Genomic DNA, 22,448 nt, shown 5'->3' on the forward strand with positions numbered 1-22,448 from the left:
TTTAAAAAAAAAAAAAAAAAAAAAAAAAAAAAAAAAAAAAAGAAAGTACCATAAAACTCCTAGAAGATAACGTAGGAAAACATCTTCAAGACCTTGTATTAGGAGGCCACTTCCTAGACTTTACACCCAAAGCACAAGCAACAAAAGAGAAAATAGATAAATGGGAACTCCTCAAGCTTAGAAGTTTCTGCACCTCAAAGGAATTTCTCAAAAAGGTAAAGAGGCAGCCAACTCAATGGGAAAAAATTTTTGGAAACCATGTATCTGACAAAAGACTGATATCTTGCATATACAAAGAAATCCTACAACTCAATGACAATAGTACAGACAGCCCAATTATAAAATGGGCAAAAGATATGAAAAGACAGTTCTCTGAAGAGGAAATACAAATGGCCAAGAAACACATGAAAAAATGTTCAGCTTCACTAGCTATTAGAGAGATGCAAATTAAGACCACAATGAGATACCATCTAACACCGGTTAGAATGGCTGCCATTAAACAAACAGGAAACTACAAATGCTGGAGGGGATGTGGAGAAATTGGAACTCTTATTCATTGTTGGTGGGACTGTATAATGGTTCAGCCACTCTGGAAGTCAGTCTGGCAGTTCCTTAGAAAACTAGATATAGAGCTACCATTCGATCCAGCGATTGCACTTCTCGGTATATACCCGGAAGATCGGAAAGCAGTGACACGAACAGATATCTGCACGCCAATGTTCATAGCAGCATTATTCACAATTGCCAAGAGATGGAAACAACCCAAATGTCCTTCAACAGATGAGTGGATAAATAAAATGTGGTATATACACACGATGGAATACTACGCGGCAGCAAGAAGGAACGATCTGGTGAAACATATGACAACATGGATGAACCTTGAAGACATAATGCTGAGCGAAATAAGCCAGGCACAAAAAGAGAAATATTATATGCTACCACTAATGTGAACTTTGAAAAATGTAAAACAAATGGTTTATAATGTAGAATGTAGGGGAACTAGCAGTAGAGAGCAATTAAGGAAGTGGGAACAATAATCCAAGAAGAACAGATAAGCTATTTAACGTTCTGGGGATGCCCAGAAATGACTATGGTCTGTTAATTTCTGATGGATGTAGTAGGAACAAGTTCACTGAAATGTTGCTATATTATGTAACTTTCTTGGGGTAAAGTAGGAACATGTTGGAAGTTAAGCAGTTATCTTAGGTTAGTTGTCTTTTTCTTACTCCCTTGCTATGGTCTCTTTGAAATGTTCTTTTATTGTATGTTTGTTTTCTTTTTAACTTTTTTTTTCATACAGTTGATTTGAAAAAAGAAGGGAAAGTTAAAAAAAAAAAAAAAGAAAGAAAAAAGACAAACAAGGAAAAAAAAAAAAAAGATGTAGTGCCCCCTTGAGGAGCCTGTGGAGAATGCAGGGGTATTCGCCTACCCCACCTCCATGGTTGCTAACATGACCAAAGACATAGGGGACTGGTGGTTTGATGGGTTGAACTCTCTACCATAAGTTTTACCCTTGGGAAGACGGTTGCTGCAAAGGAGAGGCTAGGCCTCCCTGTATTTGTGCCTAAGAGTCTCCTCCTGAATGCCTCTTTGTTGCTCAGATGTAGCCCTCTCTCTCTGGCTAAGCCAACTTGAAAGGTGAAATCACTGCCCTCCCCCCTACGTGGGATCAGACACCCAGGGAAGTGAATCTCCCTGGCAACGTGGAATATGACTCCCGGGGAGGAATGTAGACCCGGCATCGTGGGATGGAGAACATCTTCTTGACCAAAAGGGGGATGTGAAAGGAAATGAAATAAGCTTCAGTGGCAGAGAGATTCCAAAACGAGCCGAGAGATCACTCTGGTGGGCACTCTTACGCACACTTTAGACAACCTTTTTTAGGTTCTAAAGAATTGGGGTAGCTGGTGGTGGATACCTGAAACTATTAAACTACAACCCAGAACCCATGAATCTCGAAGACAGTTGTATAAAAATGTAGCTTATGAGGGGTGACAGTGGGATTGGGAATGCCATAAGGACCAAACTCCACTTTGTCTAGTTTATGGATGGATGTGTAGAAAAGTAGGGGAAGCAAACAAACAGACAAAGGTACCCAGTGTTCTTTTTTACTTCAATTGCTCTTTTTCACTCTAATTATTATTCTTGTTATTTTTGTGTGTGTGCTAATGAAGGTGTCAGGGATTGATTTAGGTGATGAATGTACAACTATGTAATGGTACTGTAAACAATCGAAAGTACAATTTGTTTTGTATGACTGCGTGGTATGTGAATATATCTCAATAAAATGATGATAAAAAAAATAAAAAAAAAAAAAAAAGACACAATGGAAACATACAACAGCAGATCTCAAGAGGCAGAAGAAAACACTCAGGAACTGGAGAACAAAACACCTGAAAGCCTACACGCAAAGGAGCAGATGGAGAAAAGAATGAAAAAATATAAGCAACGTCTCTGGGAACTCAAGGATGAAACAAAGTACAATAATGTACATATCATTGGTGTCCCAGAAGGAGAAGAGAAGGGAAAGGGGGCAGAAGCAATAATAGAGGAAATAATTAATGAAAATTTCCCATCTCTTATGAAAGACATAAAATTACAGATCCAAGAAGCGCAGCGTACTCCAAACAGAAGAGATATGAATAGGCCTACGCCAAGACACTTAATAATCAGATTATCAAATGTCAAAGACAAAGAGAGAATCCTGAAAGCAGCAAGAGAAGAGCGATCCATTACATACAAAGGAAGCTTAATAAGACTATGTGCGGATCTCTCAGCAGAAACCATGGAGGCAAGAAGGAAGTGGTGTGATATATTTAAGATACTGAAAGAGAAAAACCACCAACCAAGAATCCTATATCCAGCAAAGCTGTCCTTCAAATATGAGGGAGAGCTCAAAATATTTTCTGACAAACAGACAATGAGAGACTTTGTGAACAAGACACCTGCCCTACAGGAAATACTAAAGGGAGCACTACAGGGTGATAGAAGACAGGAGTGCGTGGTTTGGAACACAATTTTGGGAGATGGTAGCACAACAATGTAAGTATACTGAACAAAGGTAACTATGAATACGGTTGAGAGAGGAAGGTGGGGAGCATGTGAGACACCACAAGAAAGGAGGAAAGATAACGACTGGGACTGTGTAACTTGGTGAAATCTAGAGTATTCAACAATTGTGATAAAATGTACAAGTATGTTGTTTTACGAGGGAGAACAAGCAAATGTCAACCTTGTAAGGTGTTAAAAATGGGGAGGCATTGGGGGAGGGATGCAATCAGCATAAACTAGAGACTGTAACTAATAGAATCATTGTATCATGCTTCCTTTAATGTAACAAAGGTGATATACCAAGGTGAATGCAGATAAGAGGGGGGGATAGGGGAGGCATGTTAGACACTTGACATTGGTGGTATTGTCTGATTCTTTATTCTACTTTGATTTAAGGTTATTTTTCCTTTTGCTGCTTCCTAGCTGTCATTTTTTTTCCCTCTTTCTTTTTCCTCTCTACCTTCTTTGACTCTCCCTCCTGCCTTGTGGAAGAAATGTAGATGCCCTTACATAGATAGTGGTGAGGGTGGTGAACACATAAATGTATGACCATGCAGAAAACCATCGATTATTTACTTGGGATGGAATGTATGGTGAGTGAACAAAACCATATTAAAAAAAAAAATGGGTTGATGACAAAACCTCGAGGGCAATATACTGAGTGAAATAAGCCAGACACATTAGGACAATTATTGCAGGGTCTCACTGATATGAACTAATTATAATATGTAAACTCATAGACATGAAATATAAGTTACCAGGATATAGAACGAGGCTAAAGAATGGGGAGCGGTTGCTTATTATGAGCAGAATGTTCAACTAGGATGAACTTAAATGTTTGGAAATGAACAGGGGTGTTGGTAGCAAGATGTGAGAATAACTAACAGGGCCGAATGGTGTGTGAATGAGGTGGAAAGGGGAAGCTCAGAGTCATATATGTCACCAGAAGGAAAGTTGGAGGTCAAAAGATGGGAATGTATAAAACTGAATCCTATGGTGGGCAATGTCCATGATCAACTGTACAAATACTAGAAATCACTTCCATGAACCAGAACAAATGTATGACAATACAATTAGAAGTTAATAATAGAGGGGCATATAGGGAAGAACCATATACCTATTACAAACTATATACTACAGTTAGTAGTATTCCAACATTTTTTCATGAACAGTAACAAACGTACTATATCAATACTAGGAGTCAACAATTGAGGGGGGTTGGTTAGGGATAGGGGAGGTTTAGAGTTTCCTTTTCTTTTTTTCTCTTTTCATCTTTCACTTTATTTCTTGTCTGGAGTAATGAAAAGTTTCTAAAAATTGAACAAAAATTAAGTGTGATGGATGCACAGCTGTATGAGGGTACCCAGGGGCAAGTGATTGTACACTTTGGATCTTTGGATAATTGTATGGTATCTGAACAATCTCAATAAAAATGAAAAAAAAAATTTTCACCATAAATACTTCCTCCATTTGTTCCATTCTGATTTGAGAAGTCTCCACCCTGAATCATTAATTTCTTAATAACTATAAAAAAAGAAAATGGTTATTATAGACTAAGATGTTTCCCTTTCCCCCACCCATCCCAACTCCCTATTTCTCACAAGCTAAGTGTGAGAAACTTTTTTCTTTCATAAAGCAGCTGAGATTTTATATTGTTTTGTGTAAACATCATAGAGACTTTATACCAACACACATGAAACATGGTTCACTCTCATGCACTAATATTTTTGTACAATAGTAGCAGTCCAAAAGAAGCACAAGTGCACACATATACTCACAGGACCAATTTCACAAATCAAGAAGAAATTATTCACTGGTCACTGTCATATATGAACATCTTGCTACTTGACAAAGCCACAGCACTTAATCAATCAGGACTTAGTATACTAATCTTCTCTAGGCTAAAAATAATTTTAATTTGACCTAGATTAATATTGCTAATTATTTGCATCTTAGTTGGTACTAAGCAGATTAGAAATCTCTGATCTCCAACTGGAAAGTTTGCCTCAAAATGAATGAGTTTATCAGAGGTTTAAAATAACTGGGAACTTTCCCAGCTAGCACCAAGCCCAAGCTTCAGGATTGGCCAAATCCTGACAATTGTCTTTCTGTACTTGCCAGAAGGTCAGTGGATCATAGGGTAGATAGCATGCATAGATATGTGGCACAAGTCATCTTGAGAAAGCCAGTTGGGCCTAAGATCTGCCAACTGCAGAAGGTCCAATAGAAGCAGCAACTATTTAAAGCTAAAGTACAATTTTTTTAGGGAAGTTGTGGGTTTACAGAACAATCATGCATAAAATACAGGATTCACATACACCACCCCACCACCAACACTTGCATTGGTGTGGAAAATTTGTTACAGTTGATGATGACACTTGTTTGTAATTCTACTATTTTTAACAGTAGTTACATTTGTTACAATTGATGAAAGATTATTAAAGTAGTACTATTAATTATTGTCCACAGTTTACATAGAGGTATTTCCCACCATATTCCCAACCTATTATTTACTTATTTTTTTTCATGTATGTCTTTATTTTATTACGCATCTACCCATACACTGGATAAAGGGGGTGTCGGTCCCAAGGTTTTTACAATCACACAGCCACAAGATAAAAATTCAAGGCTACTGGGTTACAGTGCAACATTTTCAGGTTTTTCCTTCTGGCTACTCTAATACACTAGAAACTAAAAAGAAATATCTATATAATGAGTCAGTAGTCACAATCATTTGTTAACTCCTGACTTCTCAGTTACACCTCCTCCCTCTCATTTGATCATTCTCTCAGTCTTCAGGGATGTCTGGGCAATGACCATTCTAACTGCTTCATGCTGAAAAAGGGTGTTGACATTTTGGGGTAGAAGAATGAAACTGGTTGATGTTCTTGGAGAGACTGGTACTTCTGGGTTTCAGGGCTTATGTGGCATAGGAATCATCTGGAGGCTTTAAGTTTCTGAAAAAATAAACTTAATAAGTGAAACTTTTATAGAGTCTCAGATAGAGCCCGGGGTATTCTTTGGGGTTTTCAGGAATACTATTGGTTGGGGCTTGACATACTGTGGCAATTTGCAATATCTGGCTGAAGCTTGCATAAGAGTAGCCTCCAGAATGACCTCTCAGCTCTATTTTAACTCTCTTAGCCACTGAAACTTAATTTTGTTTCATTTCTTTCCCCCCTTTTGGTCAATAAGGCATTCTCAATCCCACAATTCCAGGTCCAGATTCATCCCCAGGAGTCATGTCCCACATTGCCAGGGAGACTTACATCCCTGGGAGTCATGTCCCACATAGAGGGGAGGGTAGTGAGTTTATTTGCAGAGTTGGCTTAGAGAGGCCACATCTGAGCAACATAAGAGTTTCTCTGGGGGTGAGTCTTAGGCATAATTATAACTAGGCTCAGCTTCGCCATTACAGAAATAAGTTTATATGGGCAAACCTCAAGATTGAGGGCTTGGCTTATTAAATTGGGAATCCCTAATGCTAGTGAGAATATCAGGAATTCCCCAGGTGAGGAAGTTTAATAGTTCCACATTTTTTCTCCAGTCCCTGAAGGGGACTTTGCAAATACTTTTTTATTTTCAGCCCCAAATACTCTGGAATGTATCAGGGCATTACATAAACCTATACAGAATAAGAAGATCTCATTCTCTATTCTATGTTCCATGTAATTGTGTTTTTTAAATAAACTGACCAGACAGGTTAAATTAGATATATGCAACAGGAAATTTAAATTTTGGACAAAATAAACATATTTTCTTTGGATTCACACAAAAATTGAGGTTTTAAAATACACACAATATCATCCTTTATCCTTTATTCTGATTTACCTTAGTCCTAATCAGGTCCATTTTATTCATATCTCTAATTGAAGTGTGATCTCTTTCTCAGCTTATTTAACAGTTGCTGTATGAGGTAATGCTGACTTTCATAGCTTCAGAACTCTACTCTGAGTCTCAGGTGTCACACCCAAAGTTCCAAGGAATTACACAAAGAGCACAGCATCTCAGAATTTAGAGATCACAGTTAAAACTCAGGAATAAATGTGATTGCTGTAAGAACTTGCAACCTAGGAACCTTTACAATGAGCCTTATTGAACATTCTATTCTCCTTAACCATTGATTGCCCAACCCTGTCCAGTTTCTCTCTCCTGTTAACCTGTGCTCTTGAATTCAATTCTCAGAGTTTGCTCATTATAGTTAGTTTATGTTAGTGAGACCATACAATATTTGTTGTTTTGCTTCTGGCTTATTTCACTCAACATAATGTCCTCAAGGTCCATTCACCTAGTTGCATGCCTCACAACTTCATTCCTTCTTGCAGCCACTCAATATTCTATTGTATGCCTACACCACAGTTCACCATTCTGTTCATCGTTTGATGTACCCTTAGGCCACCGCCTTCCATTGCTAATCGTGAATACTCTCTCCATAAACATCAGTGTGCAAATGTCCATTCGTGTCCCTACTTGCAGTTCATTCAAGTGTATACCCAATAACAGGGTTGCAGGATCATATGGTGACCCCATATCTAGCCTCCTGTGGAACCTCCACATGCCTTCCAGAGGGGCTGCACCATTCTACTTTCCCACCAACAGTGAATAGGTATACCTCTCTCTCCACATCTTCATCAGCACTTGTATTTTTATGTTTATTTTTCAAACAGTTTTATTCACATACCGTACAATGCATCCTAAGTAAACAATCAGTGGGTCACATTATAATCACATAGTTATGCTTTCACCACCACAATCTATATGAGAACATTTCCATTCCTTCTGCAAGAAAGAAGAAGAGAAAGAAAGAAAGAAAAGGGACAACAACAACAACAAAAATCCCATACCCCTCCTCCTCTAATTGACATTTGGCTTTGGTATATTGCCCTTGTTACAATTGATGGAAGAATGTTACAATATTACTGTTGACTATAGACCCTAGTTTGCCTTGATTGTATTTTTTCCATATACCATCCTATATTCAACACCTTACAACGGTGACATTCATTAGTTCTCCCTCATGTAAAAACTTGCTTATATTTGTACTTTTAATCACCGTCATTATCCACTCTAGGTTTCACTAAGTCATACAATCCCAGTTTTTGTCCTGTATCTTTCCTTCTGGTGTCATACATGCCCCCAACCTTCTTCTTTCAACTCTACTCACACTCAGCTTGGTTCATTATACTTATAATATTGTGCTACCATCACACAGTATTGTGCTATCCATTTCTGAATCTTTAAAATCAATTTTGTTAAACATTCTATACTCCTTCAGCATCAAATGCCTAATCTCTACCCTCTTTCAATCTCCTGATAACCTGTGTTCTCAACTTTAACTCTGAGTTTGCTCATTATAGTTAGTTCATATTAGTGAGACAATACAGTATTTTTCCTTTTGTTTCTGGCTTATTTTGCCCAACATAATGTCCTCAAGGTTCATCCACATTATTATATGTTCCGTGACTTTGTTCTGTCTTACAGCTGCGTAATATTCCATTGTGTATATACCACATTTTTTTATCCGCTCATCTGTTGATGGACATTTTGGCTGTTTTCATCTCTTAGCAATCGTGAATAATGCCACTATAAACATTGATGTGCAAATGTCCATTCTTTTCCTCACCTTCAATTCCTTGAAGTATATACCTAGTGATGGGTGTGATGGATCATAAGGAAATTCTATGCTTAGCTTCCTGCAGAACTGCCACACTGCTTTCCAGAGTGGCTGCACCATTCCACATTCCCACCAACAGTGAATGCGTTCCTCTTTCTCCACATCCTCTCCAGCACTTGTAATTTTCTGGGTTTTTTTTTTTTCTTTTTTGGTAATGATCATTCTAGTAGGTGTGAGATGATATCTCATTGTGGTTTTGATTTGCATTTCTGTAATAGCCAGTGAAGTTGATCATATTTTCATATGTCTTTGAGCCATTTGTATTTCCTCTTTGGAAATCTGTCCATGTCTTTTACCCATTTTTTTAAAAATTGGGTTGTTTTTCTTTTTGTTGTTGAGTTCTAGGATCTATTCATGTATTCTGGATAATAAACCCTTATCTGATATGTGATTTCCAAATATTGTCTCCCTTTGCACAGGCTGCCTTTTTATTTTTATCCTGGCAAAGTCTTTTGATATGCAAAAGAGTTCAATTTTGAAGAGATCCCATTTATCTATTTCTTCTTTCATTGCTCGTGCTTTGGGTGTAAGGTCTAGGAAACCACCTCCTATCAGAAGATCTTTAACACATTTCCCTATATTTTATTCTAAAAGTTTTATGTTCTTAGCTTGAATATTTAGGTATTTCATCCATTTTGAGTTAATTTTTGTGTAAGGTGTAAGATAGGAGTCCTCTTTCCTTCTTTTGGATATGGATATCCAGTTCTCCAAGCACTAGTTGTTGAAGAGGCTGCTCTGTCCCAATTGAGTCAACTTGACCACCTTCTCAAAAATCAATAGTCCACAGATGAGAGGGTCTATTTCTGAACACTCAATTTTCGATTCCATTCATCAGTATAGCTATCTTTGTGCCAGTACCATGCTGTTTTGACCATCGTAGCTCTGTAATATGCTTTAAAGTCAGGTAGCATGGTACCTTCCACTTCATTTTTCTTTTTCAAGATAGTTTTAGCTATTTGGGGCACCCTGCCCTTTCAAATAAATTTGATAATTGGTTTTTCTATTTCTGAAAAGTAAGTTGTTGGGATTTTAGTTGGTATTGCATTGAATCTATAAATCAATTTGGGTAGAATTGACATCTTAACTGTACTTAGTCTTCCAATCCATGAACACAGTATGTCCTTCCATTTATTTAGGTCTTCCTTGATTTCCTTTAGTCATGTTTTGTAGTTTTCTGTGTATAGGTCTTTTATGTCCTTGGTTAAATTTATTCCTAAATATTGATTCTTTTGGTTGCTATTGTAAATGGAATTTTTTCTTGATTTCCTCTTCAGATTTTTCCTTCCTAGTGTATAGGAACGCTATTGATTTTTGCATGTTGATCTTGTATCCTGCCACTTTGTTGTACTCATTTATTAGCTCTAGTAGCTTTGCTGTAGGTATTTCAGGATTTTCTACATATAGGATCATGTCACCTGCAAACAGTGAAAGTTTTACTTCTTCCTCTCCAATTTGGATGCCTTTTCTTTCTTTTTCTTGCCTAATTGCTCTAGCTGCAACTGCCAGCACAATGTTGAATAACAATGGTGACAGTGGGCATCCTTGACTTGTTCCTGATTTTAGAGGAAAAGCTTTCAGTCTTTCCCCATTGAGTATGATGTTAGCTGTGGGTTTTTCATATATTGCCTTTATCATGTTGAGGAAGTTTCCTTCTATTCCAATCCATTGAAGTGTTTTCCTCAAGAAAGGATGCTGAATTTTGTCAAGTGCCTTTTTTGCAAAGAATCGAGATGATCATGTAGTTTTTCCTCTTTGATTTATTGATGTAGTGTATTGAGTTAATTGATTTTCTGTTGAACCAGCCTTGAGTATCTGGAATAAAACCCACTTGGTCATGGTGTATAATTCTTTTAATGTGCTGCTGGATTCGATTTGCAAGTATTTGGTTGAGGATTTTTGTATCTGTATTCATTAAAGAGATTGGTCTGTAATTTTCTTTCCTTTAGTATATTTATCTGGCTTTAGAATTAGGGTGATGGTGGCTTCATAGAATGAATTAAGTAGTTTCCTTCCTCTTCAATTCTTTTGAAGAATTCAAGAAGGATTGGTACTAATTCTTTCTTGGATGCTTGGTAGAATTCACCTGTAAGTCATCTGGTCCTGGATTTTTCTTTTTGGGGAGGTTTTTTATGACTGATTCAATCTTTTTAATTGTGATCGGTTTGTTGAGGTCTTCTATTTCTTCTTGAGTCAATGTTGGTTGTTCATGCTTTTCTAAGAAGTTGTCCATTTCGCCTAGGTTGTCTAGTTTGTTAGCATATAGCATCCTCTCATTATCTCCTTTAGTTCTGCAGGGTCAATCATTATGTCCCCCTCCTATTTCTCATTTTATTTATTTGCATCCTCTCTCTCTTTTTGGCAGCCTAGCTAAGGGTCCATTGATTTTATTGATTTTCTCAAAGAAACATCTTCTGGTTTTGTTGATTCTCTCTAATGTTTTCATGGTCTGAATTTCATTTATTTCTGCTCTAATCTTTGTTATTTCTTTCCTTCTGTTTGCTTTGTGGTTATTTTGCTGTTCTTTCTCTAGTTCCTTCAGATGAGCAATTAAGTCCTCGATTTTGGTCTTTCTTCTTTTTTAATATAGGCATTTAAGGCAATAAGTTTCCCTCTCACCACTGCCTTTGCTGCATCCCATAGGTTTTGATATATTGTGTTCTCACTTTCATTTGCCTTGAGATATTTACTGATTTCTCTTGTAATTTCTTCCTTGACCCACTGGTTGTTTATGATTGTGTGGTTTAGCCTCCATGTATTTGTGAATTTTCTAGCCCTCTGCCTGTTATTGATTTCCAACTTCATTCCATTATGATCTGAGAAAGTGTTTTGTAAAACTCCAGTCTTTTTAAATTTATTGAGACCTGCTTTGTGACCCAATGTGTGGTCTATCCTGGAGAGTGATTCATTAGTACTTGAGAAAAATATATATCCTGCTGTTGCTGGTGCAATGTTCTGTAAATGTCTGTTAAGTCTAGTTCCTTTCTCATGTTATTCAACATCTCTGTTTCCTTATTGATCCTCTGTCTAGATGTTCTATCTAGACGAGAGTGGTGTATTGAAGTCTCCAGCTATTATTGTAGAGGTGTCTTTTCTCCCTTCTGTGTTGTCAGTGTTTGCCTCATGTATTTTGGGGTGCTCTGACTTGATGCATAAATATTTATGATTGTTATGTCTTCTTGATGAATTGTCCCTTTTATTAATATATAGTGTCATTCTTTATCTCTTTTAATGTTGTACATTTGAAGTCTAATTTGTCTGATATTAGTATATCTACCCCCTCTCTTTTCTTGTTGTTTGCATGAAATATCTTTTTTGAACCTTTCACTTTCAACCTATTTTTGTCCTTGGATCTAAAGTGAGTCTCTTGTAGACAGCATATAGATGGATCCTATTTTTTTAATCCATTCTGCCAATCTGTGTCTTTTGATTGGGGAGTTTAATCCATTAACATTTAATTTATTACTATAAAGGCAGTACTTTCTTCCACCATTTTGTCCTTTGGATTTTATATGTCCCCTCTCTCTCTCTCTCTCTCTCTCTCCCCCCCCCCTCCCTCCCTCCCTCCCCTTTTAGTTATGCTTACTGTTAATCTTTCATTTCTACACTCTTCTTCAAACTGCTATCTCTTGTCTTTTCTTATCTGCCCATAGCACTTCCTTTAGTATTTCTTGTAAAGCAGGTCTCTTGTTCATGAACTCTCTCAGTATTTGTTTGTCTGTAAATACTTGAAACTCTCCCTCATTTTTGAAGGACAATTTTGCCAGATATAGAATTCTTGGCTGGCCATTTTTCTCTTTCAGTATCTTAAGTATATCATGCCACTGACTTCTTGCCTTGATGGTTTCTGCTGAGAAATCTGCACGTAGTCTTATTGAGGTATCCTTGTATGTGATGGATCACTTTTTTTCTTGCTGCTTTCAGGATTCTCTCTTTGTCTTTGATGTTTGATAATCTGATTATTAAGTGTCTTGGCATAGGTCTATTCAGATCTATTCTGTTTGAGATACGCTGCACTTCTTGGATCTGTAATTTTAGATCTTTCATAAGAGATGGGAAATTTTCATTATTTCCTCTATTATTGCTTCTGCCCCTTTTCCCTTCTCTTCTCCTTCTGGGATACCCATAACATGTATATTCATGCACTTCATGTTGTCATTCAGTTCCCTGAGACTCTGCTCATATTTTTCCATTTTTTCCCTATCTGTGCTTTTGTGGGTAGGATTTCATATGTCTTGTCCACTAGTTCACAAATCCTTTCTTCTGCCTCTTCAAATCTGTTGTTGTATGTCTCCATTGTGTTTTTCATCTCTTCTGTTGTGCCTTTCGTTCCCATAAGTTCTGCCTTTTGCTTTTTCAAGCTTTTGCGTTCTTCTTTTGCCATATTTTCCTTCAACTCATTGAACTGATTTAGAAGATTTATTTGAACATTTTTAATTAGTTGTTTCAATTCCTGTATTTCATTTGGAGTGTTAGTTTATTCTTTTGACTGGGCCATATCTTCATGCTTTTTAATATGACTTGTGATTTTTTGCTGATATCTAAGCATCTGATTTTCTTGATTAGTTTATTTTGGAGGCCTTTTTCTCTCTTTTGCTTAGGGATTTCTTGTTTGTTGGGTTTGTTCTCTAACTGTTCTTTGACATTCAGTTCAACTTATTCTAGACCTCTAGCATAGCTTCTGTTTAACTGATCAGAATTTTTCAGCTCTTATTTTTCCAATTGTTGCCCTGCCTATATGGAAGTTTTTGAGACTGCCCTTTTTTGTGTGTGCATTTGTTTCACCCCCAGGAAAAAGCTCTGCCCTCCCTCTTCCTCTTCAGGGAATATTGCTCTGCAGTTTGTTTTGTTTTGTTTTGTTTTTGCCTCTATATGTTTTTAATGCTCCTTTTGTTACCTCTAGCAACTTTTACCTGGAGTTCTGGTTCTGGGCAGAAGATCCTCCCAGATAGGATCAACCCCAGTCAGATTTTTCCAGACAAGGCAGGCCCATGGCTCACAAAGTTGGTGTAATCAGTACCAAGGTTCCCTAGGGATAAGACCCAGCAGGGTGCTGGTCTTTCCCATGAAGCCTCTTAATTCTGTGCTTTTCCTGTCCAGCCTAGCAGTTGGCACTTTTCAGCCCACTGCTCCCCACAGGCGTAAAGTGGTACTTGCCTTTAATTCTCAGCAGACCCAGTTGCTGCCAGGGGCATGGTTGAAACAGAAGCTGAGGCTGAGGGTGGACTTAAATTGTTTCTGTTTTCCAGCTCCTGGGGTCTGGATTCTCTGAATAGCAGTCACTGTCTGTGCTGGGCTTTGCCCCCTCTTTTTTTGGGGGGGTGGAGGAGTCGCTCTTCAGCCCCCTGTTCCCTGCAGGCTGGAAATGTTATAGGACTCTCAAGCAGCTCCACTTCCACCCCTATTGGGAGCATGTTTGAGACAGGCCGTGATCCACTTTTCATAGGTTGAAACTGCTGCTGATATCCCAACCCTGGGGTCTAAATCCTGTCACCCCCCTTTTCTTGGGGAAGTTAAGCCCTTTAGGGAACTCTCTTCCATCTGATTTGTTTCTTTGTCTCTCAGTCATTCCTTAATTCCATCCTTGCCAGGGGCAGGGCTGAAAAGAGAGAATGCCTGCTGCTTTCTTTCATGAGATGCTGGGGGTGGGGGGGGGGAGGAAAAAAAGAGGGAGAAAAAGAAAAAAATCTGTTCCCAGAACCAGTCCCCAGCTGCCCATGTTTTCCAGTCAAGAGCTGGAGTTGGTACCCTGTTCTATATGCCCTTTTCCTTGGTGCACAGCGCTTTTCTAGTATTCTGAGCTCAACCAAATCCAGAAACCTCTGTTTTTTTGTTTTTTTTTCCTCATCAGCCCTCCCTTCTCCCTACTGGGCATGGGGCTAGTATAGATCTCTGGGTTTCTCTCTTGTTTGGGTTGTAGATTTATCTGTGCTCAGATCCAAATTCATTAATCAAATCTGTGGTTGGAGCCTGGCTGAGTGCTCCTTCCCTTGCTCCTAGTAGAGAGGGTTTCTGTTTCCCACTGGGGAGACACTCCAAGTCAGCCTGCTATGCTGTGATTTATCAGTCTCAGTTCTTCCACTCATTCCTGGCTGGTGTACAATGTCCATCCGGTCACGGAAGTCCCCCATACAGTTGTTCCAGTCAGTTCCTGGCTATTTACTAGCTGCCCTAGAGGATGAAGTAAATCCCACACCTCTCTATGCTTCCATCCTGCCTGTTCATTGTCCTCATTTAAATTTTGATGATTGCACCAATAATGGCTTTTTATAGCTTCAGTATCCAATACAAGATCACTGGTTGAATTTAGCTGTCATAATTTCCTCATTCTCATGGATTACAGTTTGGCACTGCTTGTTGTTCAGTGTCTGAAAATAGTTGCCTCAAATACCTTGTCCATTTTATGGTTGTTTATGATGGGAGGGCTAGTCTAATACCACTTACTCCCTCATAGCAGGAAGCAAAATCTACTTTAGAAAATTTAGAATCTAGGTTAAGTGCCATAACTTTTATTTTCTTGGTGGATTATATCCTTTTTCCCCCCATAGAATATTGCTCTTTTCCTATTTAGAGCTTTTGGTCTTGGATTTTATTTTGTTTTACATTACTATTGTCATGTCTGACTTCTTCCTATTAGCATTTGCCTAGTATGTATTTCTCCATTCTCTTTTCAACCATTTTTGCCATTTTGTTTTAGATTTATGTTTTATCAACAGCATATAGCTAGATTTCTTTTTATCCCATTTGTCTTTTAATAGGGGATTTAGACCATTCATACTCTTTGTTTTACTGATATGATTTTGCATATTCCTACATTAACTTTTGTATTTTCTATATAATGTGCTTTCTCATTTCTTTTTCCCTTTGGTGACTTTTGTTGGATTGATTGAATTTTGGTTTTATTTATTCTTGAATGGTTAAGAGGTTATATATCCAATATCTCATCATTTACTGGCTTCCATTAGTTTTTTTTCTCATCATAGAAAATTTATTTTTAAAATAAATTTTATTTTTTAGAACAGTCTTAGATTTATAGGAAAACTGCAGTGCTTATGAGAGTTCCCATATGACTATACCCAGCTTCCCCTATTATTAACATCTTATATTAGTATGGTACATTGGTTACAATTAATGGACCAATATTGATGCATTATTATTAACTAAAGTCCATACTTAATTCTTATATCCTTAGTTTTTACCTAATGTCCTTTTTCTGTTCCAGGATTCCGTCTAGGATACCATATTACATTTAGTCATCATAATTCTTTATGCTCTTCTAGATGTGACAGTTTCTCAGACCTTCTTTGTTTTTGATGGCTTTGACAATTTTGAGGAGTACTGTTCAGAAATTTTGTAGAATGGGATTTTTGGGGGGATTTTTTTGATGTTTTTCTCATGATTAGACTGGGGTTATAGGGTTTTCAGAGGAAGATCACGAAGGGGAAGTGTAATTTTCATGACTTATCACTGTTGATATTGTACTTGATTACCTGGCTGAGGTAGTGTTTGTCACGATTCTCCCTCATAATGTGACTCTTTTCTCCACCTTTTCCTACTCTACTCTTTGGAAGGAATTCAATATGTGCAGTCCATACTTAAGGAGTGGGGAGTTACACTCTGCCTCATTGAGGGTGAAGTAGCTACATAAAGTCATTTGAATTATTCTACACAGGATATTTGCCTTTTCTTCCCCATTTATGTATTTAATCAATCATTTATTTGATCTCTGTATGGACTCATTATTATGGTATTATAATCCAGGACTACTTTATTTAGTTGTTCAAATTGTCCCAGCTTTGGCCATAGGGAACTCTTTCTGTTGGCCCCTGTAAGCTTTTGACATATCCTCATCACTGCTGAGGTTTTCTTTTTATCACTTTCTTACTTTCTGGTACTACAAGATGAAACAGGCTCACCTTGTATTTCCAGCCCCTGTCATAGAATCAGCCATTTCACCAAGGAGTCCTGGTCCCTTTTGTTGGAGAATGGTGTTGGAAACCAAGATCTGAATGCTAAATGTGCTTTTGCTATTGGGGTGTTATTTCTTCTAGGTCCTCCAAGTTGACAGATCAAGGAAATAAGTTTGTGATCCTAACCCCTGTTTACACCCATATATATGAATATTTCTATATGTAAAATCCATGTTCTGGTTTGCTAAAGCTGAGGAAATGCAATATACCAGAAATGGGTTGGCTTTTGCAATGGGGATTTATTAGTTCACAAATTTACAGTTCTAAGGCCATGAAAATGTCCAACTCAAGGCATCAACAGGATACCTGGACTCTGAAGACAGGCTATGGGTCCTCTCTTAGCTTCTCCAGGGTTTTTCTCTCTGAGCTCCCTGGGATTTTTCTGTGTCTTTTATCTTCTCATAAAGGACTCCAGTAAAGGATTAAGACCCACCTTAAATGGGCTGGGTCACATCTCAACTGAAATAACCTGATGAAAAGGTCCCACCTGCAACAGGTCTACACCCACAGGAATGGATTAAAAGAACATGGTATTTTCTGGGGGCACATAACAGCTTCAAACCACCACAATCTGTATCTACACTAAACTAAACATGAGTTCTTACTGATTTCTCTAACTCTAATCCAGTACCACATGGATCATTCTAGTCTCCTCCCCTTGCTTATCTGTAAAATCCCACTCCAACAGTGATAAACCTGCCTCCCACCATCCTCCATGCATTTACTTAATTGTACAATGCCAGCATACATGTATAGTGGCTTGTTTTAGAATTGACAACCCATACCTGCTCTGCCCTGTGGGTTGGGCAGATAGATCTGTGTCTGTGGACAGGTTCTCAGCAAAAAGCTTTCCCTGGATACTTCTCAATTACATGTGATCAGTCAGGGCTGCTAGTCTTGCTTGGAGTCCTGGGGGAGGAGAAAAGATGCCCGGGATTGACAAAATGTGGAACAAACTTTGTGAGACCTGGGGTGGACTGAGAGAACTTGGCTCTTCATCAGAAGACCTTTGTCTCCTATACTCCTTCTTGCAAAAGTCATATGGAAGACAGTTTTCTGTAAGACTGTACTTCATTTTCTAAACAGCTGAGTCTTCAACCTTCCTATGGGAATTTTAATTCTTCTTTGAATGTTTGGTTTATGGAAGGATATAAACTGAATAAGTGTTAATATTAAGTCTTCCAATCTAATAAAAAAAAAAGCTGCTTCAAGAGAGTATTTCAGTATTATTTTGTTTTCATGTAAATTTAATAATCATTTTTTTACTTTTAGGACTCGGGGACTTCAATGATGATTTCAATTTGGAAGATGCGCTGAGAGAAACCTCGTCTGTAAAACGTGAGTAGTAGGTCAAAAAAAAAAACTCTATTAAAAGCAAACAATGGCAACTATTATGTGCCACCCTCTCAGAATATACACTCAAGGAAAACAGTGGCCTATGTTTTGCTTGATCAGATGAAATATGGTTATTATAAATTGCATTGTTTAAAAGATATTTTTAATAGTAGCTTTTATTAAATGGTGTCTACATGTAGTCTCTCAAATGCTAAGCTTTGTTATGAGTTTTCTTTTGAATTATTTTGAAAAAAATTTAAACTATTCTTTTAAAAAATGCATTAATACCTATAAAGTGAAGCTGAGGTCCCCCTTGACCCTTCTCCATCCTACTAACACCCACCCCATCCCAATAGGGAACTACTGCAGTTAGTTTGGAATATGTTGGTCCTGAGTGGTTTTCTATGCTGTTGTATTTATCTGTAGATATAGATTGTTTAGTGGGTTTTGTTTTGTATAATGTGTAGGCTTTTTCCTACACATCAAATGTGCGTTATTTCACAACTTGCTTTTTTCATTTAATATATATTGAAGGCCTGAGAGAACATAGCTATCTATATCTACCTATCTATATCTGTATCTGTCAATATATCTAATCCATCAATCATCTATCTGTCTACCTACTTACCTACCATCTATCTACCTACCTACCTATCTTCCTATCATATATCTATCAGCTATCATCTGTCTATATCTATCAATCAACTATCTAGCTATCTCTATCAATCATCTACCTATCTACCTACCTATCTATATCTACCTTATTCTTTTTAACTACTGCATATGCATTCAGCAAACATGTAATGAGTGCCAGCTGTATTCCGGGGACAGGGCTAGGCACTGGGGATACAGCTGTGAATGAATCAGACACAAATTCGTGCCCTGGCAGCACAGTACTCAGTATCAGGTGAGTGCTCGATAAGTATTGGCCACTATTGTTAGTATTTGTCTGATTTATTCAGAAGGACTGACCATGGCTGGGTGTCTGGTGTAAGAGTCAAGCATCCCTGAGGAAGGCACTCCTCCTTCCTAACAATATTCCAACATACCTGATTTATTGGCTCTGCCATGTTTGTTTCTCTTTCTCAACAGAGTCAGGGGACAGAGAGGGACCCAAAGGTGTAGTAGGGGGAAGGTACTTTAGATAAAATGGTGAAGGCATCTGTTCTGGTTTGCTAATGCTGCCATTATGCAAAATACCAGAAGTGGATTGGCTATTATAAAGGGGGTTTATTTGGTTACAAAGTTACAGTCTGAAGGCCATGAAAATGTCCAAATGGAGGCATCAACACAAGTATACCCAAGTATACCTTCACTGGAGAAAGGCCGTTGGCGTCCGGGAAACCTCTTTTAGCTGGGAAGGCATGTGGCTGGCGTCTGCTTGCTCCTAGGTTGCTTTTCAAAATGGCGTCCTCCAAAATGTCTCTCCAAGCTGCAGCTGCTCTGAGGTCCTTCTGTTTGTGAGCTCTTTTATAGGACTCCAGTGATTAAATCAAGACCCACCCTGAATGGGTGGGGTCCATATCTCCATGCAAATAATCCAATCAAACTTGTTCACTTGCAGTTGATTGAGTCTCATCACCATGGAAACATTCAATCAAAGGATTCCAACCCAATCAACACTAATACGTCTGCCCCCACAAGACTGCATTAAAGAATACGGCTTTTGGCAGGACATAATATATCCAAACTAGCACAGCATCTCTGAGGAGACAACAATTGAGCCATGCGAGGAACTGGAAAGAGCCTTCATGGCCAAGGGCACAAGCATAAGAGCCCAGTAGGCAGCCTGTGTGGCTGAAATGCGGAGAATGTTGGAGGAAAGGAGGGGCCTGGTCATGCGTGGTCTCACAGTACACGACAGTGGCTTTTCTATGTGTAAGGGAGAGCCCCTGAAGGTCACAATCTGTCTGATTTCTAGAGCTTCCATAACAAGGTATCACAAGCTAGAAATTCATTCTCTCACAGTTCTGGAGGCCAGAAGTCTGAAATCAAGGTGTTGGTAGGCCCATGCTCCCTCTGAAGTCTGTTGGGAAGAACCCTTCCTGGTCTCTTCTGGCTTCTGGTGTTTGCTGACAATCCTTGGCATTCCTTGGCTTGTAGACACATCACTCCAATCTCTGCCTCCATCATCACGTGGCCTTCTTCCCTGTGTCTCCATGTCTTTGTATCCAAGTCTCTTATAAAGGAGAAAGTCATTGGATTTAGGGCTCGCCCTACTCCAGGATGACCTCATTTCACCTTGATTCCATCTGCAAGACCCTATTTCTAAACAAGGGCACATTCACAAGTACAGGGGGCTCAGGCCTTTGACTTCTCTTTGGGGGACACAGCTCAACACCCCACCTACAATCTAATTCTTGAAAAAGCTTGGTCTGGTTGCTGTGTGGAGTATCAACTACCGAAAGGTCTAGAAGTGGACACAGGGAGACTAGCTGGGACGCTCATCGTCATGGAGGTGAGGGGAAGATGAAAAGATGTGGACGGATTCGGAGGAGGGCCTGCAGTCAGGACTTGCTGAGGGATGGGGTGTGGGAATGAGGGAGAGGGAGAGCTCAAGGCTTACTCCTGGGTTTTTGGCCTCAGGTATAGTTTCATATACTTCAGTCTAGGTACACATTTTTCAGTCAGTTTCAGTTGAGCCTCTATAAGAGCTGCTTTCAGCATTTTGGTAGTTTCTCACACTCTCTCTTCCTCCCTCTCTCTTTCTCTGGCGCCCTGAGGGGGAGAAGGGTGTCCATGGTCACCCACCCTTCCTGGGGCCCCGGGCCCCCTCCCAGGTCTCCTGCACCCATTTCTCTTCTGGATCATGGAGGGTGGGATAAAAGTGACTGCTGGAGCCTTGTGGCCAATTCAGAGGTGGTCTGGCCTCACAGCCAGTATGGGCTGCTGGGCAGGGCCCCATGAAACGTCGCTGTGCAGGCCAGGGTACCGTGGGAAAGGGACTTGGGGCTCACGGAGCCCACCCCTCACCCCCCACCACACACTCCCTTCCCCTCTCTTTCTCTGTTCCCTGCATGATCATCTCACTGGGTGCAGCACATAGTGTAGAGATCACTTCTGCTAAGTGTGCAGAAAAGACTTACCACAGCAGGCCTGAGTGGGCCCTTGGCTGGTTTCTGGGAACTTAGATTTCAGGAGGGTCTGCCCCTGCCCAGTACTGATAAGAGTGCCCCCCTGTGCCTTGACTGTTTGTACAAGCAACGTTGTATGTGGAACCCCTGCTTTCCTCCTGGGAGTCTGCAACCTTGGTTAGTGCCAGGCAGAGCATGCCTCTGTGCCCAGCCCCCAATAATTCTTTGGGCTTTGAGTCTCCAATGAATAAGAGCCCTACACTGGGGGTCTGAGGACTGGAGCCAAGTCCCAGCTCTGCCGCCTGCAATCTATCGGCTCAGGGGCAATGCAATTGAAAATATAAAGCAACGTTGCACACAAGGTAGCTGTGCTGTGGGTATTCAGACGGGAAACTCACGGTGTGCCAGGCAGGGTAAGAAGAATCACAGGCCACTGGAAGGCCACTAAGCTGGACTCAAACAAAGCAGCCCTGTGGACCTGTTGTACATGCTGGGGTGCCACTGGGATTGCATTTGAACAAAGGCATCTGCAGCTAAAAAAAAAAAATTAAAAACTACAAACTTTAAAAACCACTGAACTAGATGATCTCTAAGGTCCCATTCACCCTTAGGCCACTGTTTCTCACCTTGTTGTCAACTGCAGAAACATCACAGGGCCTGGAGGCAGACAGAACTGACTCAAATCTGTTCAATAAGTGGTAGTTCTTGTTATGCACCAACACCTTTTTTAAGAAAAGTGTAAGAACAGAGAAGTTGCAATGTCTGTCGCCCCCACATACATAAAGGCACACAGAAGGTTGAACCCTGAGAGAGCCTAGGGCACCCCCACCATCCGGGCAGGGCTGCAGCTGCACAGCTCCGTGGCCTGCTGTCGTGTGGATCCTGGCCTGCCACTCCTAGTTTCCAGAGAAGTCTGGTGTCTTTGAAGATCTGCAGGTGCTCTTACATGCAGCGTGAATTAGTTGTGCTGCCAGAGCCGCGGCCTGTGGGGATGCAGAACAGCAACCCGGATCTGTGCACTGGTTAAGAAGCTATTTTAATATTGCTAACCACAGTTTTTCACGTCCTGAGTCTGCATGGGATTTATCACCATCCACAACTGAATGAGGCGTGTCGAACTACTTATCAAGGAATGAGAATAGTAGGTCAGCTTCATCAAAGCAGCAAGTTCCAAAATAAAGAAACCTATTTCAGTAAAACATTTCTTAAAGGACAAACTTAGAAAGGGTTCTTTGCTGCTCAGCCAGTACTGCCAGAAATACAGCCCTCTTCCCAGAAGTGATCTCTACACTATGTGCTGCACCCGAACAGTGAGATGATCATGCAGGAAACAGAGAAAGAGAGGGG

At 39.5% G+C, this 22,448-nt stretch overlaps 1 protein-coding gene across 4 annotated transcripts in view; it reads left to right on the forward strand.

The window, feature by feature from the left end:
- Positions 1–22,448, forward strand: part of CD99L2 (CD99 molecule like 2) — a 109,223-nt gene that overhangs the window by 49,574 nt on the left and 37,201 nt on the right. For all 4 annotated transcript variants that reach the window (XM_037822365.1, XM_037822366.1, XM_037822367.1 and 1 more), the window contains exon 2: positions 17,965–18,030. In XM_037822365.1, coding sequence (XP_037678293.1) covers positions 17,965–18,030 — 66 coding nt within the window. The remainder of the gene's footprint in view (positions 1–17,964; positions 18,031–22,448) is intronic.

Source organism: Choloepus didactylus, chromosome X (assembly GCF_015220235.1).
Source record: "Choloepus didactylus isolate mChoDid1 chromosome X, mChoDid1.pri, whole genome shotgun sequence".
Lineage (NCBI taxonomy): Eukaryota > Metazoa > Chordata > Mammalia > Pilosa > Megalonychidae > Choloepus > Choloepus didactylus.